Source organism: Colias eurytheme, chromosome 14 (assembly GCF_061535395.1).
Source record: "Colias eurytheme isolate Ceu_HAF_F1 chromosome 14, ilColEury1 Martin Lab GWU primary, whole genome shotgun sequence".
In the NCBI taxonomy this organism is placed as follows: domain Eukaryota; kingdom Metazoa; phylum Arthropoda; class Insecta; order Lepidoptera; family Pieridae; genus Colias; species Colias eurytheme.
The window spans coordinates 268,500-294,278 of NC_142993.1; the positions used below are offsets into that span (position 1 = coordinate 268,500).

The window sequence follows — 25,779 nt, forward strand, 5'->3', positions numbered from 1 at the left end:
AATCCCTCAAATCCAATGTACTCGCTTTACAAATAATGCTTTGTACGCTTCCATCAAGTGCGGTGACAACAAGGATGTTCACTGTTCACGTTGTATGCAAATAGGGGTGGGGAATTGATTTACCCCCCCTCCCAGGGAGTGAGGGGAGCTTTTGTTACACTGCATATTAATCGTGGATTTTAGATAATATATACCGAATACCTGGCGTTGCTGTGAAATTCAATCGAAGCGTACCAATTGCTTAGATATTAACTATGGATATTAATTATATGCTAGATATAAACAATATTGGTGATAATATGAACAACAGATAATAATTAAATTTGAATTTAAATTTAATATATATGATAATAATATAATACATATAGGAGATGTGCAACACACGCGCATGTGCTAAATAAATTAATTCACATCCAAAGTAATTATTATTTTATAAATAAATAAATATTTCAGGACAATTTTCACACACGGCACGATCTGATCCCATACTAAGCTTTCGCTTGTGTTATGGAAACCAGATGGCTGATAAACATACGTATATAATTTTAAATAAAACATAATATAGATAATTAACACCCAGACACAGAGCAAACATCTATGTTCATCACACAAATATTTGCCCCGGGTGGGAATCGAATCCACGACCACAACCAAGCCAACCGGTCAGTCGTTTTATGACCCATTTTATATATGCAACTATTTAAATTTTGTTTTACATAACCGAATAATAACATTAAGTGCAGCATTAATCTCTGTTTACAAACATTAAAGCAACATTGTTACGCCGGTGCATTTTGATAATTTTTGCGATAATTCAATGACAATAAGTTCTTATCAATTATGTTATCTAGCGGGCGGGGCACATTACGATTACGACAATTAACTGAGTAATATTATATAGTATTACTAGCGGTCCGCCCCGGCTTCGCCCGTGGTACATATGAAAAATAGATGTTGGCCGATTCTCAGACTTACCCGATATGCACAGAAAATTTCATGAGAATCGGTCCACCCGTTTCGGAGGAGTATGCAGACTAACATTGTGACACGAGAATTTTATATATAAGAAGACGAATATCGAAAATACCTATATGGTATGTTATATGTACACATTCTTTTATATTTTTTTAATTAAAATAAAAACGCGCCGTTAAGCATGTAAAATTATTTCTTAGACTTAATTATGCTTTAAAGAATTTTTAAGCTTGTAATGTATTTCCTAATTAAAGGTGCCTACATATCGCATAAGATGTTATTAAAATGCAGGCTAACCTAAAGTAAAGGTACTTATGTTATATTTGTATCAATCACATAAAATTAAATAAACCTATAAAAAAAAAACATATTCCCGTCAATTTGTCATGAAATTACATGAACCAATACGCCACGAGGCAAGTTTACGGCCGACATCTCGTCTCTCCGCTCGCCATAAACTCTCATAAACACGCCGTTAATGAAAAAGCTATCGAGGATAACGGCTCTTATTAAACATTTTACTTCTCAAGGTATATTGGCAAAGTTTTAAGTGCTTCAAGATAATCCGCTAACAGACAAGAGAAAATACGAACAGAATTGAGTTTTACATTCATTGCAGATAAAAAGCTTTTGAATTACAAAGGGGGCGTCCATAAATTACGTGAGGTGTTTTTTTTATTTTTTGAAAACTTGCCTGATATTTACCGAGACTCGACCCCCTGTCCTCAAAGTAAGGTTAAATGAGATTTGACTAATTACGTAATTTATGGACGCCCCCAAAGTTGCGTTGTTTCATTTAAACATTGGCAATGTATAATGAACAAGATTAAAATATCGTTTTGTTGAAATGCACGTAATAAATAAAAAGGGATTTCATACGTTACGTCAGTTTAATTAAGCCTCTTGTTCAATATGTATTCTTCATGAATAATTACAGAAACGTATCGAATATTACAGATTACGTATTCATTATGCGTTGTGATATTAATTTCGTTAATCGAATTACTATGAAGATGAATCGATATCTTAATGATTATTTTATCGGTAATAATTTAATAAATAACAATTTATATTTAAGTTAAATAATATTTCATAGATTCAACTTAACCTCTATAAGAAAGCTTCATAATCAAAATAATTTTTCGTTTTGGCGAATTGAAAATGAAAATGATTTAATTCCAACATTGTTAATAATTAAAACTCAAATCAACAGGGACTATCTTAGATTTAATCAATCCAATTCATTAATCCGTTAGTCGCATCAAAATTTATGAATCTTTAATGTATAACAAATTGAAACAATTAATTAGAAAATAAAATTAGTATGGAAATATAGATAATACGAAGTGTCTGAGATTTAAACTCAAACTCAAACTCAAACTCAAACATTCATTTATTCAATTAGACTACTATTTAGTAGCACTTTCGAATCGTCATTACATAGTATTTTTAACATTTACCACCGATTCGGAAAGCAGTATCTATGGAGAAGAATCGGCAAGAAACTCCATAGTTGCTCTTTTAAATAATGTCAATAAATTTACATAATATGTAACTTATATCTAACTACATAATATGCCAAAGAACTGTCCTGTGGTTTTTACGCGACAACCCTCCATGGGTCTTTATCGTTCATATATTCCTGAATACTGTAGTACGCTCTCTGAACTAGTACATTTTTTATGTAAGTTTTAAACTTAGAACTACTAAACTCTTTAATATTGTGAGGAATTCTATTGTATAAGCGTATACCTTGACCCATAAATGAATTTTTAACTTTAGCTAATCGGAAAAATGGCATTTCAATTCTATTCTTGTTCCTTGTGCCATAATCGTGTCTATCTCCTACTCTTGTGTGTAAGTCAGAGCTTTTGTGTACATGCAAAATATTATTAAATATATACTGTGATGGTACAGTAAGGATACCAGTATTCTTAAAATGATCTCTTAGTGAGTCCCGAGCACGTAAATTATATATAGAGCGAATGGCTCTTTTCTGTAAGATAAATATAGTTTCTATATCTGCAGCCCTGCCCCACAGTAGAATTCCATAGGACATAATGCTATGAAAGTAGCTGAAATAAACCAATCTAGCCGTATCTTCATCGGTGAGATGCCTTATTTTTCGGACTGCATATGCAGCAGAACTGAGCTTACCAGCAGCGGTGTTGACATGGGCTCCCCACTGTAGTTTCTCGTCCAATGTTAACCCTAGAAATACAGTAGACTCAGTAGGATGCAATACCTCCCCGTTCAAGGTAATATCTCTGTTCAACTTTTTTACATTAGGAAGTAAAAATTCAACACAAGTGGTTTTTTTGGCATTTAATAATAAATTATTGGCAGTAAACCATTCAGATATGTGTAAAAGAGCACTGTTCACTTCGTCAACATTTGGGTCATGCCTATCCACATTAAAAATTAATGAGGTATCATCTGCAAACAGAACTATTTCACACCTATCCTGCAAATAATAGGGAAGATCATTGATATATACCAAGAACAAGAAGGGACCTAAAATTGACCCCTGTGGAACACCAATGTTAATTGACGCACCGCTAGAACGTTCTCCATTAACAACTACAGTCTGTATCCTATCATGCAGGTATGACGCTATGAGGTTCTGGGCTTTTCCTTTAATTCCATAGTGATTAAGTTTACGTAACAAAGTACAATGTTCAACGCAGTCAAATGCCTTGGAGAGGTCACAAAATATCCCTAGAGCATTTTTTGAGTTTTCCCATGCCTTATATATATGTGTTAGAAGTGCAACTCCAGCATCTGTGGTTGAGCGCCCCTTTGTGAAACCAAACTGTTTGGTGTGCAGTAAATTATTAGATGCAAAATGACTACTCAATTGGTTTAATATTAACTTCTCGAATACCTTACTTAATGTTGGTAAAATAGAGATAGGTCTATAATTGTTACAGTCTTCTTGATCGCCCTTCTTAAATAAAGGTATAACTTTACTAAGCTTTAGTAAATTAGGAAATGTACCATAGTCACAACACTTATTAAATATGGAAGCTAAATTTTTCGCAATATTTTCTATTATATTATTAACTAAATTTACGGACATTCCCCAAAGATCACAAGTATTTTTAAGATTAAGCGTCTTAAAGGCAGCAACAATATCATTAGCAGTTACGTGTCGTAATTCAAATAATGTACTGCACTCCGCAACATGGTCCCTCAAAAAGGTCTCTGCAAGTGCTGAAGACGAATTTAAACTATTAGTAATAGTAGCAGGGACACTACTGAAGAATTCTTCAAAAGCAAGCGCAACATCAGCACTTTTGTCAATAACCCTGTCATTATTTACAAGTTTTATGGTATTACTTGATTTGCTTTTACCCATTTCACCATTAATAATTGACCAAACTGTTTTAACTTTATTATCAGAGTCGCGTATTTTTTCTTTGATATACAAACGCTTTGCAGTGAAACAAACTTTTTTAAAAATTTTTGAGTAATTTCTAACATAACTAAGAAAAGATGGGTCTTTATTATATTGCTTCATACCATATAATTCATAAAGAATGTTCCTGCACCTATGTATACTAGCTGTCGCCCATTTACTAAATGGTAAATCCTTGGTAATATTTAAAGATTTAACTTTAAATATTTTTTCAAATTCTTTATGTACTAAATTAAAAAGATTTTTAAACATTTCACAAGGACTATTAGGATAGGATTGAACATTTAGTACGGGCAGGTTTTTATTAATATTATTCCTAAATTTATTAATGCCTTTTTTAGTTATAGGCCTAACATTAATCCTTTTAAATGTAGGTATGCAATCCCATTCAAAAACTACTTTCTGGCCACAGTGATCCGAAGTCAATGTATTGAGAATATTTTTCTCTAAACAGATGCAGTCACAGTATATATTATCAATACAAGTTGCAGAAGTAGGTGTAATTCGTGTGGGTTCGTTAAAAAGTTTATATAGATTAAATGACTGAAACAAATTAACAATTCGTGTAGCCGTTTGTGTTTGTAAAAGTAAATCAATATTAAAATCACCACATACTATAACTTTTTTTTTACTCCTGCTTAGACGCTTTAATATTTCTTCCATGACTGTCTCAAACATATTATAGTCACTGGAAGGGGGTCTATAAACGCAAACAATAATATAACGCTCCAGCTCCACACAGGACAGTTCAATGGTCCGTTCTACAGAAAGACTAACAACGTCAATTCGTTCTTTACATTTTACACTATCATGTACAAAAATAACAGAACCTCCGTGAATAGCCTGTGTCCTAAAGTATATACTTTTTAATTTGTAATTTTCAATATTTACTAACGACTGACATTGTTTAAGCCAATGTTCTGTTACACAAAATATTTTAATATTGTTATCATTCAGAAACAATTCTATTTCTAACAATTTGCTAGCCAAGCCTTGAATATTTTGATGCACAATGGAAAAAGACTGCTTAGCTGTTGTCTTATATACTAGTTTAAATCTAGCTTAGGGCTAGATTGTCTGTCTACACTTAATCTAGGTTGATGTATAAAATTACTACTACATAAAATTATAGTAGATTGATGGTCTGATACCGAACATGTACCAGACTGGTTAATATTATATGCTATTAACATAGCAAGTTCACGCTTATATCTATATGGCAGATACACTGTATTCTTTGTCAAAGTAAAAGATTTAATACATGAGTTAATGTCAAAGTAAATAAATGCATCACGATGATGATTTGTTAGGTTATACAATTTTAAATTCATATAATGAATTAATCTATTTTGTTCTTGTGTTAAACCAGGTAGGTATGGCAAGGTACACAACATAAATTTACATTTAGTCTTACTACTAATATCTAACATTTTTTTTAATCCTACATCAATATCCTTATTATTTATATTTAAACTGTCCCCATATAATATAATTACAATATTATTCTTATTAAAGCTGAAATTATCCAGTGATTTGATTATATATTTAAATGAACTGTTAGGCGTACAAACATTAGTAACTTTAAGCCCTAAGTTGTTGAGCATAGCGCCAAATCCCTGACCAATATTATCTGACAACACAATTATTTCCTGCTTTGAAAGGTATTTAGTATTACTGGTTGTAATTGTGGTAGTGGGTTTAACACTATGTATGTCTGTGTAGTCAGGCTTATGGGGCGACGGTTGCTCATTGTCATTGTTTGAACACTGACATACATATTTATTGGTCAGCGACTCAAAACGATCCATATTCTCATTGCTCAACTTAATAAGATAATCTGCCTCTTGTATATGCTCGTTAATTTGCATTTGGGCAGAAGAGTATTTCTGGTTCACATCAGTTAACATTTGACTTAAGGAGTCTATCTTCTCCTTAAGTTCAGTTGTTTCTACATCATATAACATTTTATAGTATTCTAGATCCCTATCATATTTATCTAACTCCTGAACAAGGTTTATGTTGTCTTTCTTTAGTTGAACTATCTTTTTTAAAGAACTCTTTCTAACAATAGATTGCGTACGCTTGATGAACTTACTTATTCTAAGATATTTTTTTAACTTCTTATGTGAGAGAAATTGATTTTTTTAAAGTTTATAGAGCCACTTAACTGTCCACATTCAATTAATTCATCATGAAGACTACTTGGTGTGTTGCATTGCCAATTTAAAATTTCAAATAACCTATTTAGAAAATATTATAATGCAAGTGCTAAAATATTAATTATAATGGTTTTGCACCAAAAAAGACATTTATGTATATGAATATGATAGATTTAGCATAAATTAAAACATATTTAAATATGTTTGCCCATTCAGTATGAACTATGAATAGAGTCAATATCTAACAAGATCGATCGCTGCAGCGCTTTTGGGTGCTTTTATCGAATTTATGCTCAAAGCTTTCAGCGCTTGAGGGTGTATGGTGCAAATATTGCTTTGAATTTAGCTTCAATAGTTTGAGAATGTCAACGTAAACTGATTGCAATTGCGCTGTTTATGACAAGTTAATACTTCCAACTATAACATTGTATGAATATTGAATTTTACTAATAATTTACAGAACATATCACTACATAGTATAAAACAACGCTTTCTCTGTTCCTATGTCCCTTTGTATGCTTAAATCTTTAAAACTACGCAACGGATTTTGATGCGGTTTTTTTAATAGATAGAGTGATTCAAGAGGAAGGTTTTAGTATATAATTTTTTAGGTTTTAGACAAAGCAGGCGAAGCCGCGGGCGGTAACCTAGTATAGTATAAATTGGTATTGATGATATTTTAATTAAATTTAGCTAAATTGTAGCAATATATCATTAAGTGTTAGACCGTATGGGATGCACGATACCTATCCCAGGGTCTCGAGAAGTTGCATTGCATATTTCTGCTTAAAATATTAGTAGAACTATCCAATCTTACATATTATTAAAATATTTCTAATCAAATATATGTAGGTACAAGTATAATATGATGAAAGTAAGACAAAAGCTTCAAAATAATCCCGCCAAAATTGTGCTCAAAATGTATCCGTTGACAAACGGTAAGTACGTTCCGATATCGCACAAACCGGATTGTACATCTAAATTAAAGCATCAAATGCAAAATATGAAGATAAATCCGAAACGCAATCAATTGCGCCCGATTAAACCCGGGTAATTAGGGGAATGACAAACGACGGGGTCGGCGGGGTGCGTTTACCTGCGGAATTAATTAAACGCTAAACCCCGTTGTGACTACCTCCTGCGGGAACTGTGATCCACGCGCTTGTATTATCTGTGCAATAAGATCTGTGCTTTTTTTAATGTATGTTCGTATATGTGGCTAGCGCGCCTTTTTATGAAAAAAATCTGTAGTCCTAGCTGGAGAAATGTTCTCGCGTTTTTTTTTGATATTATTATGTGATCTTAATTAATTTGTAGAATGAGTGTTAACCTACCTAATCTACCTACAAAATTTTTTATGACTATTTTCTAGCCATATTCTTATGACGCTCTGTAGGTATTATATTCTAAAAGACAGAGTAACTTCAGAAGATTTCCTATCCGTTACCAAAAAAGGTACCTTCGTATCATATTCTGTAGATTAACAATTATAGTAGTCATGTAATAACATAATCGAATAGGTAATAGTAATATAATGTAGCCTTATATTCTCACCGTTCCCTCTGAAACTTGAGCGACTGCACGCGCTGCGGCGGCTTCTGGCGGAAGGTCCACAGATGCAGCTGGTCGTCAGCCGTGGCGGTGACCAGCCCGCCGTCGTTCACCAGGAACTTGGCGTGCAGCACCACCTCGCCGTTGTCGTGGCGCACGTGAGCGTCCACGCCGGGCCCGCCTAGACTGCGTGCTGTTCAGGACTTATTGGCTTGCTTAACACAGAAATTGTAACAATACCGCGAGATACAGGTAGGTGAGATATAGCAGAGAAAACGACGTCCTAGCTTTAAGTATATCTAAAGATAATTGTAACTCATTATATCCAATACTTACTACTGTTATGGAACCTATGTAACTATCTACCACTAACATCAGATCAAAATGAAACGGAACCGCTTTAATACATTTAAACACGAACTAAAGAACTTTCCCGAAATTTCTACCTAAAAGTGCAAAACAGAGATTCGCATCCATAATTATATACGAAATATTACTCTCCTTTTTATACAGTCGTGTGATAATAATACAGGAAGGTAAGAAAGCTAATAAACAACGTTTATTATATTTATATATATATATGTTGAATTCGAATTTAGGTACTCTAAAATTTTCTCCCACATATAGTAGTATTTATTGATCTGGCTTAATTAAATTCTAAAATATGTAGAGATTCTTTATCACGCAATTTCGTAAATGTAATAAAAATTAGCAGCCGGTGGTTTTAGAAATTCATCGACCGTCCGTGCCACAATTTCATCGTATTCCCAACAACGTTCGTCTCAAAGGGCAACAGAGAATGGTCGGCAAATAGATGTGATTAGTGGTCGCCTGTGATAGCGTTTGCTTGCAAACCGAACGCATCTTTGCGATCATCCGTTTTGGGTAAATTGCCTTTGATATACAGGATGTGTGTTTTGTTGTGGGGTATATTTTGTGCAGAGATAAAGGATATGGAGTGTTGTATTTGATTTAACGCGAATATTAAATGCAAATATTTAGCGTTCGAAAGGTTGGGTTGTATAAAGAATAAATAAATAATCTTGTAAGTCTGTAAAGGTCTTTAATTCGTTGGAGGAGACTTTATTTTTAATACGTACGTACATAGTTACAAAATGTAGTAAATATTTACTAATGGGGCTACAATATATGGGTTTCTAACATAACTGTCATAATATATTATTAGATCACGAGCTTATACTTGAAACATCCGATCAAACTTGGGAACCACTGATCCGATTTAGATAATATCATTACCACAGGAAGTCACATTATCTCTGAGTGCTCGAGACACACGTGTGGTATAAATAAGTAACGGTAATGTTATCTCTACGAAGATATAAAATATTACGATTATATACACTTGAGGAGCATGTGTCCCTTGCCCCCGAGTGGGGTATGAGGCAGGTGTGTGACAGCTGTTTCGATATACATTTTTCCAGATTTCTGGCAAAGTGCCAAAACCTTTTATTTCTTATTCCTTCGAAGATTTGGGTATTTTCAACCAGGATGTAATCTAATTTACTTCTACATACCTTTTCGGTAACTTAACGGTAACTTTAACGGTATCTAAATTCTGTTATTATTTCGCGTCTATACTTATGAATAAGAAGTGATAGGTTAAAAAAATTAAAAACGCATTAATAATAATAAATCATTTATTTGCACCATTATATCTTACAAAAATTTAATGACCCAGGCTCCTAATATAGTTGTAAACTGTTTTTCAGGAGCCTGAGCATTATAACGGATTTTTAAACGTGATCCATTTAGTATTTTTATATTTTAATGTTTCAATGGTCGAAGTGGTTCATATAACATCTCGAAAAAATCGCCAAAATGTCATAACGTATAAAAATTAACTCCCTAAAAAGTTTTTTAAAAGAATACATATACTTACTGTAGGTCCTGCTTAACTTTTTCCCAGTATGGCCACTGCTATAACGTACATTTTAAAATATGCTGATTAATACAGAAGCAGAGTTAAATTGAATTAGAAGTTGGAGGCTTCCTCATTATTATGAACACGAATTTATGAGAGCGACCCCACTTTGCATGTATTTATAATGTATATATTTCCCTTGTAAAGGATTCAGTTGCTCTTGCTTACTCTATTATAAGTTTAAAAAATTATTAAATAGCCGCGTTATGTGATACTCGAGTAGATTCCCAGATAACAAATAAAATACACAATGTACTTGAATTTGTAACCGAGATTGAAGTAAATAAAACAAATATAGACATAATAAAACTTGAAGGAGATGTAATAAAGAAATTTGTATGCAAGACGTTTATATTCGTACGATGCATGTTACGAGCGCAGATGGGAGCAGTTCAATAGTTCCGTGAATATACATAACAGTCATAAATTTGATTGTGTAATCGTTCCTACTTGGAATATTATTAAACAGCAACAAAACTGTCACACAAAGAACAAACAAAGGAAAAGTCTAAAGCCAGTTTCAATTACACATTACAATATTCATACATGTAAGCGTATGTATTTAGCAAACAGAATGTAATGCGTACAAAACCCTGGTTAACATATTTTGTACAAGCTAATTTATTCTCTAATTTGCATATATATGAAATAGGAATGGTCCTGAAATAAAACAACAGATGTTATTAACCGTCATCAAACTTTACTGAAGGTTCAGTGTTCGAGCTGAACTGTCTGAATGTTTCTGAACTTAAAGCTAATGTTTAATATTAATAATGAATGTTTTGTTTACTGAACGCTGGAAACTTTTTGGTTTGCGATGAGAAGTCGGCGGTTTGTCCTACTAATATTATAAATGCGAAAGTTTCTGAGAATGGATGTGTATGCGTATGTTTGTTACTCTTTCACTTAAATACTACTGAACCGATTACAATGAAATTTAGCACACATATAGAGGGTAACTTGGATTAACACATGGGATAAGTTTTATCCCGGAAATCTCACGGGAACGGGAACTATACGGGGTTTTCTTTAAAAATGCGTACGGAGCCGCGGGCGGAAAGCTAGCTAATAAATGTGCGAATTAAAGTAATATTATAAGCTCGACCATTTGGATTGATGGGTGAATGTTTGTTCCCTAGACAGATGAAAAGGCAAATTATAACGACCCAATTACTAATTAGATTGTTTTTATAACCTATATATCTAATTCGTAAATACGACTCTATATTTTATGATTCCATATTATAATATCGATGTAGGTAGTTAAAACAGTTATAAAATTTATCAGCTCCACAACCTACAAGCATTTCATCATTCAAGAAGTGAAAATTAATGTTTAAATCATTAAAATTTTACACTGAAGACGTTCGAATGCCATCAAATACCGTAAAGAGGTCGTAAAAGCTCTCAGCGACATTATTTAGAGTCATGCATAAAACATTATCATGGTGATAACAGCTATCATATAAACCACATTGTCTGTGTATATGTATATATATATATATATAGGATATTAACCTAGTTCGCTTTATGCCGCATTGTTATTGAAGGAATGGGGATGCATTTCCCGTCTGTTTTCAACTAAAAAATGAGATTATGATGTGGCATGTGCGAGACATAACATAGGAAAAAAATATTTAAAAATATACCAATCGCGTTTTACGGTTTTTGAAACCACCGCTTTTCGAAGTTATATAATCTACAGATAACTATAATCTAAGCGAAGAATATGTATGTTTTATTTGATACTTGTGTATTTATATGTTTTTGTTAAACTAATAATCGTTATATATATAAATCTCGTGTCACAATGTTTGTCCTCAATGGAGTCCTAAACCACTAAACCGATTATAATAAAATTCGCACACCATGTGTAGTTCGATCCAACTTGAGAGATACGATAGTTTAAACATGTAGGTACCACGGGCGAAGCCGGGGCGGACCGCTAGTATGTATATAAAACGATTCAAATCTGGAGATAACACACTCATAACAAATGGATACTTCATTATTAGATAGAATCTCCTTAACAAAAGTATGACAATACTACACGATACAGCCATACACAACAAAATATATACCTAAAAAAAACAATATCCTTCACCATACTATAGGAATAAGATAATGTAACCAAAAAGACGTAACTAAACATATCAAATGACAAAGTGCGACTCGACTCCGTCTGGAACGTGCTTGAGTGTGAGCTTCTGTGTTTAGCCGTTTCTTGGTATATGTGTATGTATGTTCACGGTAGAGTATTTCCTTATTTGGTGTTAAAGGATTTGTAGAACTTTCGAAATGCGACTTCGTTCGCTCGTGGGTACTTCAAATTTCAAACCCGACGCGATGTTCTTAGGAAATACAGAGATTTTCAATTCGTAGCCTATTCCTATATTATATTAAAAAGTAACACAACACATTTCTTTCAAAAAGTCCTTTATTCCAACATAACATTAATTAATCAAAAGTGGATCGGTCATTTAGCGTCAAAACAGAGAATAACAACTTTCTCATTTCCTGATACATTTTCTTTATTTTTTTGCGGTAAAGTACTTTTCCAAATTTCTTAAATTTGCTAAGTTTCAAATAGCTGTGATAAATCATAAGGTTCTTACCTATCTTAACGATTTGATCTCATTGTGGTTAGTGGTCGAAGCGAGATTACGGCAGTTAGGGGTGACTTAATAATTCACAATATTAATTGAGATAGTATCCAAGTATTAACAGTTAATTGAACGTTTGGTTTTTAATGGAAACCTTGGAGTATCTGTTGTATTTTATACGATTGTCTTATAAATAGTGATAGTGACAAAACACTGATATTTTTTGTTCAGTTATAAAAATTTTGTAGAAATTGGAAATTAAAATTCATCGTCAGTCGTAAGTAGAATATATTATTTTCATCAATATTAAATACAGAGTTTTATACAATTAACGTCTACAATTAAAATGGTTTTTGACGTAATAAATTAAGCTCATAATATCTAATAATTAAATTAAGCTTGAACTGTAAGTCAAAAATTGTAAACGATGAATCACGGCGTCTGTAAGATTGGCCGTAAAGAAAATTGAACAGTGAGAATGTGAAATGCATCTGCCTCATACCCCACTCGGGGACGTGGGATTCAAAGACATAACAAATAATGGCATATTCGATTGTTGGCGAGAAGCCAGTATGAAGTAGTCCACACTAATTTAGTGCGACGGAAAGTGGAGCGGAGATAGCTGCTTCCGGCGAAGCCTTAAATGTACCGGAAGCGCCGCCATTTCGTTGCTATGTGAATGGGCCGGGAACGTTCTGCGAAACATTTTAATGTTTTAATGGAGTTTTGAAACAAGTGCGCTTTTACGTCACAATAAAGGGACGCTATTGTGTTTCCGGCGAAACAATAAGATGGAATAAACGGAAACGTGTGACGTTATGCGGCTAGCTTTTACCCGCCTATACGTTATTAGGTATATATTTTAATAATTATATGATAGAAATTACAGGGGTAGGAAAATAAATATGAATTGCATTAATTACAAGTTATACAATAACTGTGCTTGAATCACAATTTCATTTTATTACGTAGATATTCATTAAATTGAATTCAATGAAAATTTAACGTAATTTTCATTGAACAATGTTTAAATATGTAAATTCTTATGGAATGGAAAATATAATTGATGGAAATATTTTAATTTTATATATTTTCTCATTGCATTAATCAGTGGAATAAAGAAAGCTAACAATATCACATGTTATAAAAACAATAAAGTAGATATAAACACAAACGTTTCCAAAAAGACAAAATGACAATCAAATTCATTATTTCGTCCAATAAGCCTTTCTGACGACATTTCAATACAACAATAAACTTATTTGGCTTTTCATTAAAGTTTTATTAAAATCTCAAGAGACATTTTCTCGTTCGATCAACAAAATGGCGGCCGATAGAATAATTAATAAGGTTTTTTTTATTCGGCGTCAAAGCGATTAATTTGCATCGAGAGATAAAATATTTCAGCGATTAATTCGAAATTGTACTTTGGGATTATGACTAATTTGATTTCATTTGAAAGGATAAATTAATGACTGTTTTTTGGAGTTGCTTTCAAGTTTCTGAACGTTTCTTTGAACTGAGAATAATAATAAGAAAGGATTGTAAAGAATGTTTTAGTTACAATATCTTCCTATAGTAACGAAGTAGTTCGTTTTATTTATCTGACTAGCTTCCGCCGGCAGCTTCGCCCGCGTGGTATTTTGATAAAAGGTAGCCTATGTTCTTTCTCAGGGTCTAAAGATTGTCTGTGCCAATTTTCATCAAAATCGGTTGAGAGGTTTAAGCGAAAAAGCGTTAGCGTAGCAGACAGAGTTACTTTAGCATTAATAATATTAGTATGGTTAGTAACGAAGATTGTTTTATTTATCTGATTGGGTTTGTTTATTTGTATGTTTATGCCTATATCAAGCACTTACTTCAATTATAATAAGTTCATAGCAAAATTTAATCATAACTACGTAATTAACATATTCCATCATAGAGCTGGAATTCAATCTAACCACATCAAGCATTAATATAAATTCTGATGGGTATTAAATTGATTTAGTGTTAGTTTAGCAGAAAATTATTGGATTACGCGAGTTATAGTTTCATTTCCAAGTACAAGATTACATTACGCTACCCATTGGTGTACTCGAAATATTCCAAGATAATGAAATTACGTCTCAAGTTAAGATGTATCGTCTTAGTTTTCACGTAATTACGATTATAATTGAGTAGTATCTTGGGTCTGTATTTGAAACATATTTAAAATTGGGTCAGTTGTCATCATCAGCGTATTTTGTTTCTACTGCAGGGACACAGGTCTTTATTCCTATAAATTATATTCTACAAGTATAAGAACATTTTTAATACACAATTACATTTAATATTCTGTACAGCTTCAACAAATTTCTAATGAAAGGCGATGTAATCTCAAAAGTAGTCTCACTTATCCAACATTTTTCACCTAAATTTCCTCGCAAATCGTCATGAATATTCAAAAAAGATTTCAGAATTAACAAGTGAAATAATTATAATTGAAAGGGAGAAAAATGTTAAGATGACGCTGTCGCAGCTAAATATAGATGGAGACCCGACGTCGCCCGCTCTGTGGATTATTCCTATGTTTATTTCCTTGAAAGGTTATTTCAATATAAAATACTTTGTTATTTCATAGAAATGTGTCTGTTGTTATCGTGTTTGTTTTTATAATGTTAACAAGTAAATATGTTTATTTGTCAAAAAACACGGTGAACTTTTTAAAAACATGAAAGATAACTCTAGATTGGGACTCACACGTCAGGCCATTCTCCCATTGCGATACGCACAGGCGATTCAAGTATCCTGCAAGTCTCGGAGACTAGTCGCCGCGGAATATCTCATACATTGTACCGGTAGCGTAGTGTGCGAGATACAAATGTATGTGAGATACTCCGCGGAGCTACTTGTCTCCGAGGACTTGCAGGATACTTGAATTTCATGTACGTATCGTAATGGGAGAATGGCCTAATGATGCCTTACTGCCGTTCAGCACTCTACCAAAAGAATGCCAGTGTGATGTGTATAAGGATATTTAACCATATACCAAAGCATATAAGGGAACTGCCAAAAAATTTAATGCACAAAAAATTAAAATCGTGGCTGATCAATCACTGTCTCTATTGCTTATACGAATTTTTTTGATTATAATTACCGAAACGATAAATGTAATTTTGTAATGGAGAAAATAATAACGTTAGGAATCAATTATATTGTAATAACCAAATTGTACCTAATAATTAAAATTGTAATATTGCTGTACTTGAATTTATATCTATAATAATAATAACTGTGATATTATGTTAATGTAAAATGATCAAACATTTACATTAGTAAACAATATATTGTTTACTAATTTACGTAAAGACTGTTCAAATTATAAAATTAAGTAAACATAATATAAATATTTGTCTGCCAATTTGTTGGCGAATTGTGCGTATGTGAAATTTATTATAAAAACTAAATAAATTATCATTTTATTTCATTTCTATTACTAAGTTCCGTTTGAGATTTTGTTTCACGTCTACTCATCTTTTTCCTTTGGGAAATTCTCTTATTCCTGCAATTTACGAGGATTCATATACCAGTAGAATTATACACAGGCAAAGTTTGAGCGTAAAGATAAACTATAGCTGCATTACAATAAAAAAAATCCTTAAATTATACTAGCAAATATTAATTAAACAAAAATTTTACCAACTTATTTATTAAAATTAATTTCCTTACATCACATCTTATCAGTAAAACTTAAGCGAAGCCGGGGCGAGCTTCTTGTATTGATAAAAAAGTTGACTAACCTTGCGATGGGGAAAGTTCCTCAGTTGACAACACCTCAGAATAACAAGTATACTTATAAAATACTCGATACGCGGGTCATAGGACAGCAATATTTCACTGTATCACTAATTGCAATTGTAATTAAAAATATTGTTTTAAACTGCTCTATGGTACAGTGGTTAACTCTTTATTGCTGAGAAGTTCTGGGTTCGATTTCCCATGGCAGTAATTATAATAAACTAGATTTCCGCCCGCGGCTTCGCCCGCGTTTGCAAAGGAAAATCCGCATAGTTCCCGTTCCCGTGGGATTTCCGGGATAAAAACTATCCTATGTGTTAATCCAAGTTACCCTCTATATGTGTGCTAAATTTCATTGTAATCGGTTCAGTAGTTTTTACGTGAAAGAGTAACAAACATCCATACATCCATACATCCTTACAAACTTTCGCCTTTATAATATATATTAGATATTAGATATTAGAATATTAGATATTAGAATATTAGATATTAGATATTAGATATTAGATTTCGTTTAAAGTTCCTATGAAATGCAATTTTATGAGTTCGGTTGATTCTTGTCTATTTTGTAGGTATGAATGGCTTACGTACGTGAAAAAGTTCGTTCCAACTTTTATTAGGTACGGTACATATTTTAACATTATCTTGTGAAGAAAGTTCTAAACCCAACCAAAAACAGTTACGACTAGGTGTCTGTGTTTTCTTATAAGTTAACTTCGATGGAAACGTTCAGGATTTTTTGATATGTCACTCTTTAAGCTTGAAACAACACAAAAAAGGTTACATAAAATACTATTCATTTATTTAAAAATCATACATACATATCATAATATGTGATGAAAGTCACTTGCAACATTGTAATATTATCCGAATATCCGAGATAAAACTCTACACAATTAAATCCAGTTGACAACAAAAAGTGAAACAAAGTTGGAGGTCAGAATAATGAACTTTATCAGCGGTTGGTTACCGTTTGTTATTATTCTTATCAACATTAGGTAATTTGTTTTTATTTATTTTCTAACGTAATATACGTATTTCCAAGATTTTCTTCTTTCTATAAAATAACTATTAATACATTTTACGAGCTTAATAAAATACAAATCAAAACTTTAACGTAGGTGTCTCCCTTCTTTTATATTATCCACTGCTAGTTGTGCCCCGCGGTTTTACTATTACTGGGCTATCTAACACCGGAATAATCTATACTAATATTATAAAGCTGAAAAGTTTGTTTGTTTGAACGCGCTAATCTCGGAAACTACTGGTCGGATTTGAAAAATTCTTTCGGTGTTAGATAGCCCATTTATCGAGGAAGGCTATAGGCTATATATCATCACGCTAAGAACAGGAGCGGAGCATTGCGGGTAAAACCGCGGAGCACAGCTAGTTTTCCAAATCGGACCAGTACTTTCTGAGATTAGAGCGTTCATACAAACAAAAAACTCTTCAGCTTTATAATATTAAGAAACTAAATGAAATTAAAGTATAAATAGATGATATATTGAAGCAAAGCAAGGAAATCTTGGTAGTTAAATTAGGAAACGTATATTAGGCCAGTAGAAATCGACACTAAAAAACCCTAAATTCGCAAAGCACGATGTAGATTTGAATTTTTGGTATGTTGTTTGGATCAGTTAGGGTGATGTAAATCCCAATTTGCAACTTCGAAAAAGTTGTGCTCGCTGCGCACCACGTGATAAACTGCGAAAATTTTGGACTTTTTTCACTTTTTGCTCTAAAAGTCATAAACTATGCGTTTCCGACAAGTATGATTCAGTACATAAATTAAGGTTATTATATTTGCAACAATTTAAGCCTAACCGCAGCTCTCTAAACCTTATAACGAGTAAACTGTGGCCATTCGAAGATGGTTCATTTTTCCCGAAATATTGAAATTTTTAGTTTTGCTCCCGTTTGAAGCAAAATATTGGCAAAAACCGCTCGTTCTATGAGAAGTTCGTATAATAAAGTTGTAGTGCATTTAATTTTCTTTCATAAGAGCATAGAACAAAGTCTGTGAGACAAATAGTTCACTCACAATATCTGAAAAACAAAAAGAAGGTAGAAATAGATTTTTAAAGAATTGAAACTGAGGGCATATAAAATCATAAAAAGGATAATACTTTTTCATTTGCAGTATAGGTAATTAACAAAATTACAAAGATAATTAAATTTGCAACAATTTAAGCCTAACCGCAGCTCTCTAAACCTTATAACAACTAAGCTGTGGCCTTTCAAAGATAGTCAGTTTTTCCCGAAATTTTCAAATTTTTAGTTTTGCTCCCGTTTGAACCAAAATATTGACAAAACCGCTCGTTCTATGAGAAGGTCATAAAATAAAGTTGTCGAAAATTTAATTTTGTTAATTACCTATCCTGCAAATGAAAAAGTATTATCCCTTTTATGATTTTATATGCCCTCAGTTTCAATTCTTTAAAAATCTATTTCTACCTTCTTTTTGTTTTTCAGATATTGTGAGTGAACTATTTGTCTCACAGACTTTGTTCTATGCTCTAATGAAAGAAAATTAAATGCACTACAACTTTATTATACGACTTTCTCATAGAACGAGCGGTTTTTGCCAATATTTTGGTTCAAACGGGAGCAAAACTAAAAATTTGAAATTTTCGGGAAAAACTGACTATCTTTGAAAGGCCACAGCTTAGTTGTTATAAGGTTTAGACAGCTGCGGTTTGTCTTAAATTGTTGCAAATTTAATTAGCTTTGTAATTTTGTTAATTACTTATACTGCAAATGAAAAAGTATTATCCTTTTTATGATTTTATATGCCCTCAGTTTCAATTCTTTAAAAATCTATTTCTACCTTCTTTTTGTTTTTCAGATATTGTGAGTGAACTATTTGTCTCACAGACTTTGTTCTATGCTCTAATGAAAGAAAATTAAATGCACTACAACTTTATTATACGACCTTCTCATAGAACGAGCGGTTTTTGCCAATATTTTGCTTCAAACGGGAGCAAAACTAAAAATTTCAATATTTCGGGAAAAATGAACCATCTTCGAATGGCCACAGTTTAGTCGCTATAAGATTTAGAGAGCTTTAATTAGGCTTAAATTGTTGCAAATTTAATAACCTTAATTTATGTACTGAATGATACTTGTCGGAAACGCATAGTTTATGACTTTTAGAGCAAAAAGTGAAAAAAGTCCAAAATTTTCGCAGTTTATTATTTGCGTATAATCTTTTTTCCTACTTTCCCAAATTTTGTAATTTTGTTAATTACCTATCCTGCAAATGAAAAAGTATTATTCTTTTTATGATTTTATATGCTATCAGTTTCAATTCTTTAAAAATCTATTTCTACCTTCTTTTTGTTTTTCAGATATTGTGTGTGAAATATTTGTCTCACAGACTTTGTTCTATGCTCTTATGAAAGAAAATTAAATGCACTACAACTTTATTATACGAACTTCTCATAGAACGAGCGGTTTTTGCCAATATTTTGCTTCAAACGGGAGCAAAACCAAAAATTTCAATATTTCGGGTAAAATGAACCATCTTCGAATGGCCACAGTTTAGTCGTTATAAGGTTTAGGGAGCTGCGGTTAGGCTTAAATTGTTGCAAATTTAATAACCTTAATTTATGTACTGAATCATACTTGTCGGAAACGCATAGTTTATGACTTTTAGAGCAAAAAGTGAAAAAAGTCCAAAATTTTCGCAGTTTATCACGTGGTGCGCAGCGAGCACAACTTTTTCGAAGTTGCAAATTGGGATTTACATCACCCTAACTGATCCAAACAACATACCAAAAATTCAAATCTACATCGTGCTTTGCGAATTTAATGTTAATTTCCACTGGCCTATATAGCTAGTTTGTTCCTTGATATAGGCTTATAATTACATCAAAGATTAAGCCTTAACTGTGGGAGCAGCCTGCGTTGAAACTTTATAACATATTACAAACTTGCTTCTTGTTCAAATTACGGTATATTTATATTAATTATCCTTGGAACTTTGATGAAGTTGTAATATAGAAATTGTATATTATAATACATGTACTATGTTATCTTTTAACAAGCAAACGTTCTTTTTCTTAAAAAAAATAAGTCACTTACATATTATTATATGTATTTATTAAAATTGTCACTGCGATACTCTCGAATTAAGGTACCTATGCTAAACTAGTAGTTGAAAAATCTACCTATAATTCAGCTTTATATTCAGTTTCCATTGCTAACAAAAATATACTGCTATACTATATTTAATTTATATATCACTAGATTTCCGCCCGCGGCTTCGCCCGCGTTTTCAAAGGAAAACCCGCATAGTTCCCGTTCCCGTGGGATTTCCGGGATAAAACCTATCCTATGTGTTAATCCAAGTTACCCTCTATATGTGTGCTAAATTTCATTGTAATCGGTTCAGTAGTTTTTACGTGAAGGAGTAACAAACATCCATACATCCATACATCCTTACAAACTTTCGCCTTTATAATAGTATTAAGAATTAAGATTAAGATTACCTACATAAAACTTCAGCAAAAATCTTCAAATCTAATATTTTATCACTCTTCAGTTGTACGAGCGAAACAACAAGGTAAAGCTAGTGCATTTGAAAAGGATACATCCTGAGGTTGCCTGTCTTGTCTCCGATGGCGAGCAGCTTCTGTATCGGGTCCCATGCTAGCGCCGTGGGGGAGAACGGGAAGCCGTGGCGGAATGTCTGCGAACAAAGTATTATATGAATATCTATGAACTGATTGATCTTAGATGTTTTACTTATCTATCTGCTGATTGTGTTTTTAGATGTTACACTAGTAAGGTTTGTTATGTGAAGCTGGAGTATGCAAGTAATTAATATTATCTTCACGTATAATCGTAGCTTTACGTTTGGTTTGATGATTAATTGGATGTATTTTGTAAATAATACGTAATTTTGATGGATGAAATGTAAATTGTTCTGAAAAGTCAACATTTTTCAGTTTACCAGTTAGTTGCTTAACAACGGAACAAACTACTGAAAAACGAGAACCTGTCGTAAACGGCAAGCTTACTCGCATCGCTTATATAAATTCGAAGCCTATGTTTTAATCTAGACAATAATACTATATACCTACCAAATTTAATACAGATACGATTAACTGTTGTTGCGGGAAATGCGGGAAATGCGGGAAAGAATAATAACCGTCTATGCTCACAAAGTTTCAAATGTATAATCTCAATATTAAGTAACTACATACTAACATTATAGCATACATCATAAGTACCTCAAAACCTAGAAAATAAACAATACCCCACCCAAAATGCAACACCTGACTCTATCTCAGGTCAGAGTGTATCACAGAAAGCGCAAAACAAAAGATAACTTCCAGAAACGTGTGATATCTCCAGAAACGTATATAAGGCAAGGCTGGGGTATCTTCAGCACATTCAGTGAGTGCAGGCGACATGAGGTTCTTGGTTCTAGCGGCACTGGTCGCCGCGGCGGCCGCGACCACCCTTCGGGATAACTATCAGGACTTCGTCATTGGCAAGGAGACCTTAGGTGAGATTTTTTACTTTAAATATTTATACGACTTAAATCGTAGGTATATACTAATTAGATATATATAAAGACGAGTAGATGCTGTGATTCGGGATAGTTAGAGAAAAGAAAAAGAACTATTTTTAATAGCTTTGTATATTATAGCTGTTACTGGCTGTTAGGAGTATCGAAATAAAATATAGCCATTTTACTCGGTAAATATTTGGAGTACTCCTATTAGGAAAATAAAATTTCAATCAGTCGGCATTTTTTTAGGAAAGTTTTTATACAGTAACAAACAAAAAAGAATAATGAAAAATATTTTTTTAATAATAGAGCAGTTTTAAACTTATAGAGGAGTTCTAAATGAATCGTGGCCTGTTTTAAAAATGGTTTTCTCAGTAGAGATTAATTGAAACTTTATCAAAATTTAATAACTTTAGAAAATTAACCTGAATTATTCGTAGACAGATAGTTATTAACGTAAAATATTTAATATCACTGAAGATATTTAATATCGTCAACTTAGATTGTAAAAAATTATTATAAATAAAACATTTCAATTTTGTAAATATTCCATTTCAGATAACAAATTATTTATTTTTACGGGTCTAATTTCTAAGAAAACTGAAGTTATATTTATTAAAAGTCTATTAAAGATCCATAATTTGTTCACTTAAAATTCATATACAACTTCGTTCTAACTACAATTTACATATACCAGCAACTAAAGATTTCTAATAAGAGATTAAATATTTGCAGTGAATGTGGACATCAAGACCAAGGAGCTGTACTGCTGGAAGCTACTGAACCATATCCTGCAGCCGACCATCTACGATGACATCCGCGAGGTCGCGCGTGAGTACGTGCTTGAAGACAATATGGACAAATACCTGGTTAGTTATTACCATATACAATACTAGCTTTCCGCCCGCGGTTTTGCACGCTTTGTCTAAAACCTAATAAAATATACACTTAAAACTTCCTCTTTAATCACTCTATCTATTTAAAAAAACCACATCAAAATCGGTTGCGTAGATTTAAAGATTTAAGCATACATAGAGACAGAGAAAGTTACTTTTTACACTATGTTATGATATTGACATAGTAACACTCGATAAGAAGATAATTGAAATGTTGTTAATTAGTGACTGATTTCTTATAACATTGAATTGTCTTGGTTATCACTAATTAACACAAATAAAACAATAAATATAAACTTGTTTTTATGGCAAGTAATTGATGTGATATATATTTTTCGTTGATATGATTTTAAAAGAGCAAGGAGCGTTCCTAAGAAAAACAAGTTGAATATTTTGTTGTTACAGACATTTTTTGTGACTTTTCAGAAAGATGACGTTGTCAAACGCTTCATCGAGGTGTTCAAGATGGGCATGCTCCCACGTGGTGAGATCTTCGTTCACACCAACTTCCACCACATGGACCAAGCCATCGTCGCTTTCCGCATGCTGTACTTCGCCAAGGACTTCGACACTTTCATCAGAACCGCTTGCTTCTTGAGGGAGCGCATCAACGGTGGCATGTTCGTCTACGCGTTTACTTGCGCCGTCTTCCACAGACACGACTGCCGCGGCATCACCCTTCCCGCCCCCTACGAAATCTACCCCTACTTCTTCGTAGACAGCCACATCCTGCACAAGGCATTCATGATGAAGATGTCCAAGTCCGCCACCGACCCCGCCGTCTACGACTACTACGGCATTAAGGTCACCGACAAGAACCTCATGGTTATCGACTGGCGTAAGGGCGTCCGCCACACTCTCAGCGAGGACGACCGCCTCAACTACTTCACCGAGGATATCGACCTAAACACTTACATGTACTACCTGCACATGAGCTACCCATACTGGATGATCGACGACACGTACAACCTAAACAAGGAGCGTCGCGGTGAGATCACCATGTACGGCTACAAACAGCTGTTGGCTCGTTTGAGGTTGGAGCGTCTGTCCAACAACATGTGCGACATCACCATGGTCAAATTCGACGATGTCGACAACCACGGCTACTGGCCCAAGATCCGCCTGCACACCGGTGACGAGATGCCCGTCCGTCCCAACAACGTTAAGCTTGTCCACAAATACAACGTTAAGGAAAGGTTGTACGTTGAAGACATTGAGAGGATCATCAGAGAAGGCATCGTTAGCGGCAAAATCGAAAGAGTAAGTATTTTCTATAATTGGAATTATAATATGATCAAGTTATTCGTATTGTAGCTGCAAGTTTTAATAAAAATACAGTATAACATAAATATTTTATGCTTCGCTCTGATGATTCGAAAGTGCTACTAAAAGTAGTCTAATTGAATAAATAAATGTTTGAGTTTGAGTTTGAGTTTGAGTTATGATTATACTTCCTTTACAGCGTGACGGAACAGTAATCAGCCTTAAGAAGGCCGAAGACTTCGAGAACCTCGCTAGGATGTTGTTGGGCGGCCTGGGCATCGTTAACGACGACGCAAAGGTCATCCACGTTGTGCATCTCTTCAGAAGACTACTGTCTTACGGAACATACAACTTCGAGAAGTAAGAATTTCTTTTATTTCTAGTTTCCATTAAGTTATTATTTATAAATAAGGTATATTAGCATATATTGTTTATGGGAGCAATTATAAATTTGATATCTTCAGTAATCATTTGAATTTCAACATCTTTGACAAATAGTAATTACATTAAAACTTTAAATTCATCTCTTAATTTTGATATTTTTTTTAGTTTTATCAAATCAAAATCTAACAGATTTATTTTCGTTGCTAGGTTCACATACATCCCCACCGCTCTGGACATGTACACAACTTGTCTGCGTGACCCACTCTTCTGGAGAATCATGAAGCGCATCACAGCCAACGCTGACCTCTTCAAGAACTTCCTGCCCAAATACACCAAGAACGAACTCGACTTCCCCGGCGTCAAAGTTGAGCGCATTACCACCGACAAGCTCGTCACCTTCATGGATGAGTACGACGTTGACATCACCAACGCTCTGTACTTGGACGAAACTGAAATCCAAAAGAAGAAGTCTGACGTTGTTGTCGCCGCACGTATGCGCCGCCTCAACCACCACTCATTCAAGGTGTCAATCGACGTTGAATCTGACAAGGCTGTCGATGCCGTCGTCAGAGTGTTCCTCGGACCTAAATTCGACTGCATGGGCCGTCTCCTCACCTTCAACGACAAACGCAACGACATGGTTGAAATCGATAGCTTCCTGTACAAACTGCAGACCGGCAAGAACACGATCGTCCGGGACTCCATGGAGATGCACGGCGTGATCGGTGACAGGCAATGGACCCGTCGCTACTTCGACAAGGACCTGGAGACCACTGGTACCTACGAGAAGGTGCTCGACAGCTTCTGGCACAAGTCCCGCGTCGGTTTCCCACACAGGCTGCTTCTTCCCCGCGGTCACGTCGGTGGTCTCGACTTACAAATGTTCGTGATCGTGACCCCTGTGCGCAGCGGTCTCGTCATGAACACCATCGACATGAACATGATGAAGGACCGTCACACTTGCCGCTGGACCACGTGCTTCGACACCATGCCTCTCGGCTTCCCATTCGACAGGGAGATCGACATGACTACCTTCTTCACCAACAACATGAAGTTCACCGACGTCAAGGTGTTCTACAAGGACATGGCCACCTCCAACACAGTGAAGGACATCGACATGTCCGACATGATCATGAAGCGCGACGACCTCACGTGCTGGGACAAGGACATGCTCGTCAGATGGTCCTACAGAGACGTCATGATGATGAGCACCGACAAGATGATGAGAATGTAAACCGCCACTTACGCATTAGCACTTAATATATAGCATTATTTCAAATTTATAACCTCTTTTATTGTAAACCCTTTTGT

At 33.9% G+C, this 25,779-nt stretch overlaps 2 protein-coding genes across 3 annotated transcripts in view; one reads left to right on the top strand and one right to left on the bottom strand.

Moving 5' to 3' along the window:
* The window catches only part of Tomosyn (syntaxin-binding protein tomosyn), a 227,810-nt gene that overhangs the window by 46,695 nt on the left and 155,336 nt on the right, over positions 1–25,779 (bottom strand). For both annotated transcript variants that reach the window (XM_090109312.1, XM_090109313.1), the window contains exons 2-3: positions 21,000–21,097; positions 8,107–8,289 (exon numbers count right to left, since the gene is read on the bottom strand). In XM_090109312.1, coding sequence (XP_089965438.1) covers positions 8,107–8,289; positions 21,000–21,097 — 281 coding nt within the window. The remainder of the gene's footprint in view (positions 1–8,106; positions 8,290–20,999; positions 21,098–25,779) is intronic.
* On the top strand, positions 21,800–25,754 carry LOC149902647 (basic juvenile hormone-suppressible protein 1-like). Its single transcript, XM_090109527.1, has 5 exons — positions 21,800–21,919; positions 22,661–22,794; positions 23,248–24,081; positions 24,284–24,444; positions 24,676–25,754. The coding sequence occupies exons 1-5, from the start codon at positions 21,823–21,825 to the stop codon at positions 25,700–25,702; spliced, it is 2,253 nt and encodes a 750-aa protein (XP_089965653.1). The 5' UTR covers positions 21,800–21,822; the 3' UTR covers positions 25,703–25,754.

Excerpts from the sequence above, each read along its gene's own strand:
- LOC149902647 (XM_090109527.1), top strand. The coding sequence starts at position 21,823 with ATGAGGTTCTTGGTTCTAGCGGCACTGGTCGCCGCGGCGGCCGCGACC. Across the intron at positions 24,082-24,283 it reads TTAGCGGCAAAATCGAAAGA|CGTGACGGAACAGTAATCAG; the intron begins GTAAGTATTTTC and ends CTTCCTTTACAG. Across the intron at positions 24,445-24,675 it reads GGAACATACAACTTCGAGAA|GTTCACATACATCCCCACCG; the intron begins GTAAGAATTTCT and ends TTTCGTTGCTAG.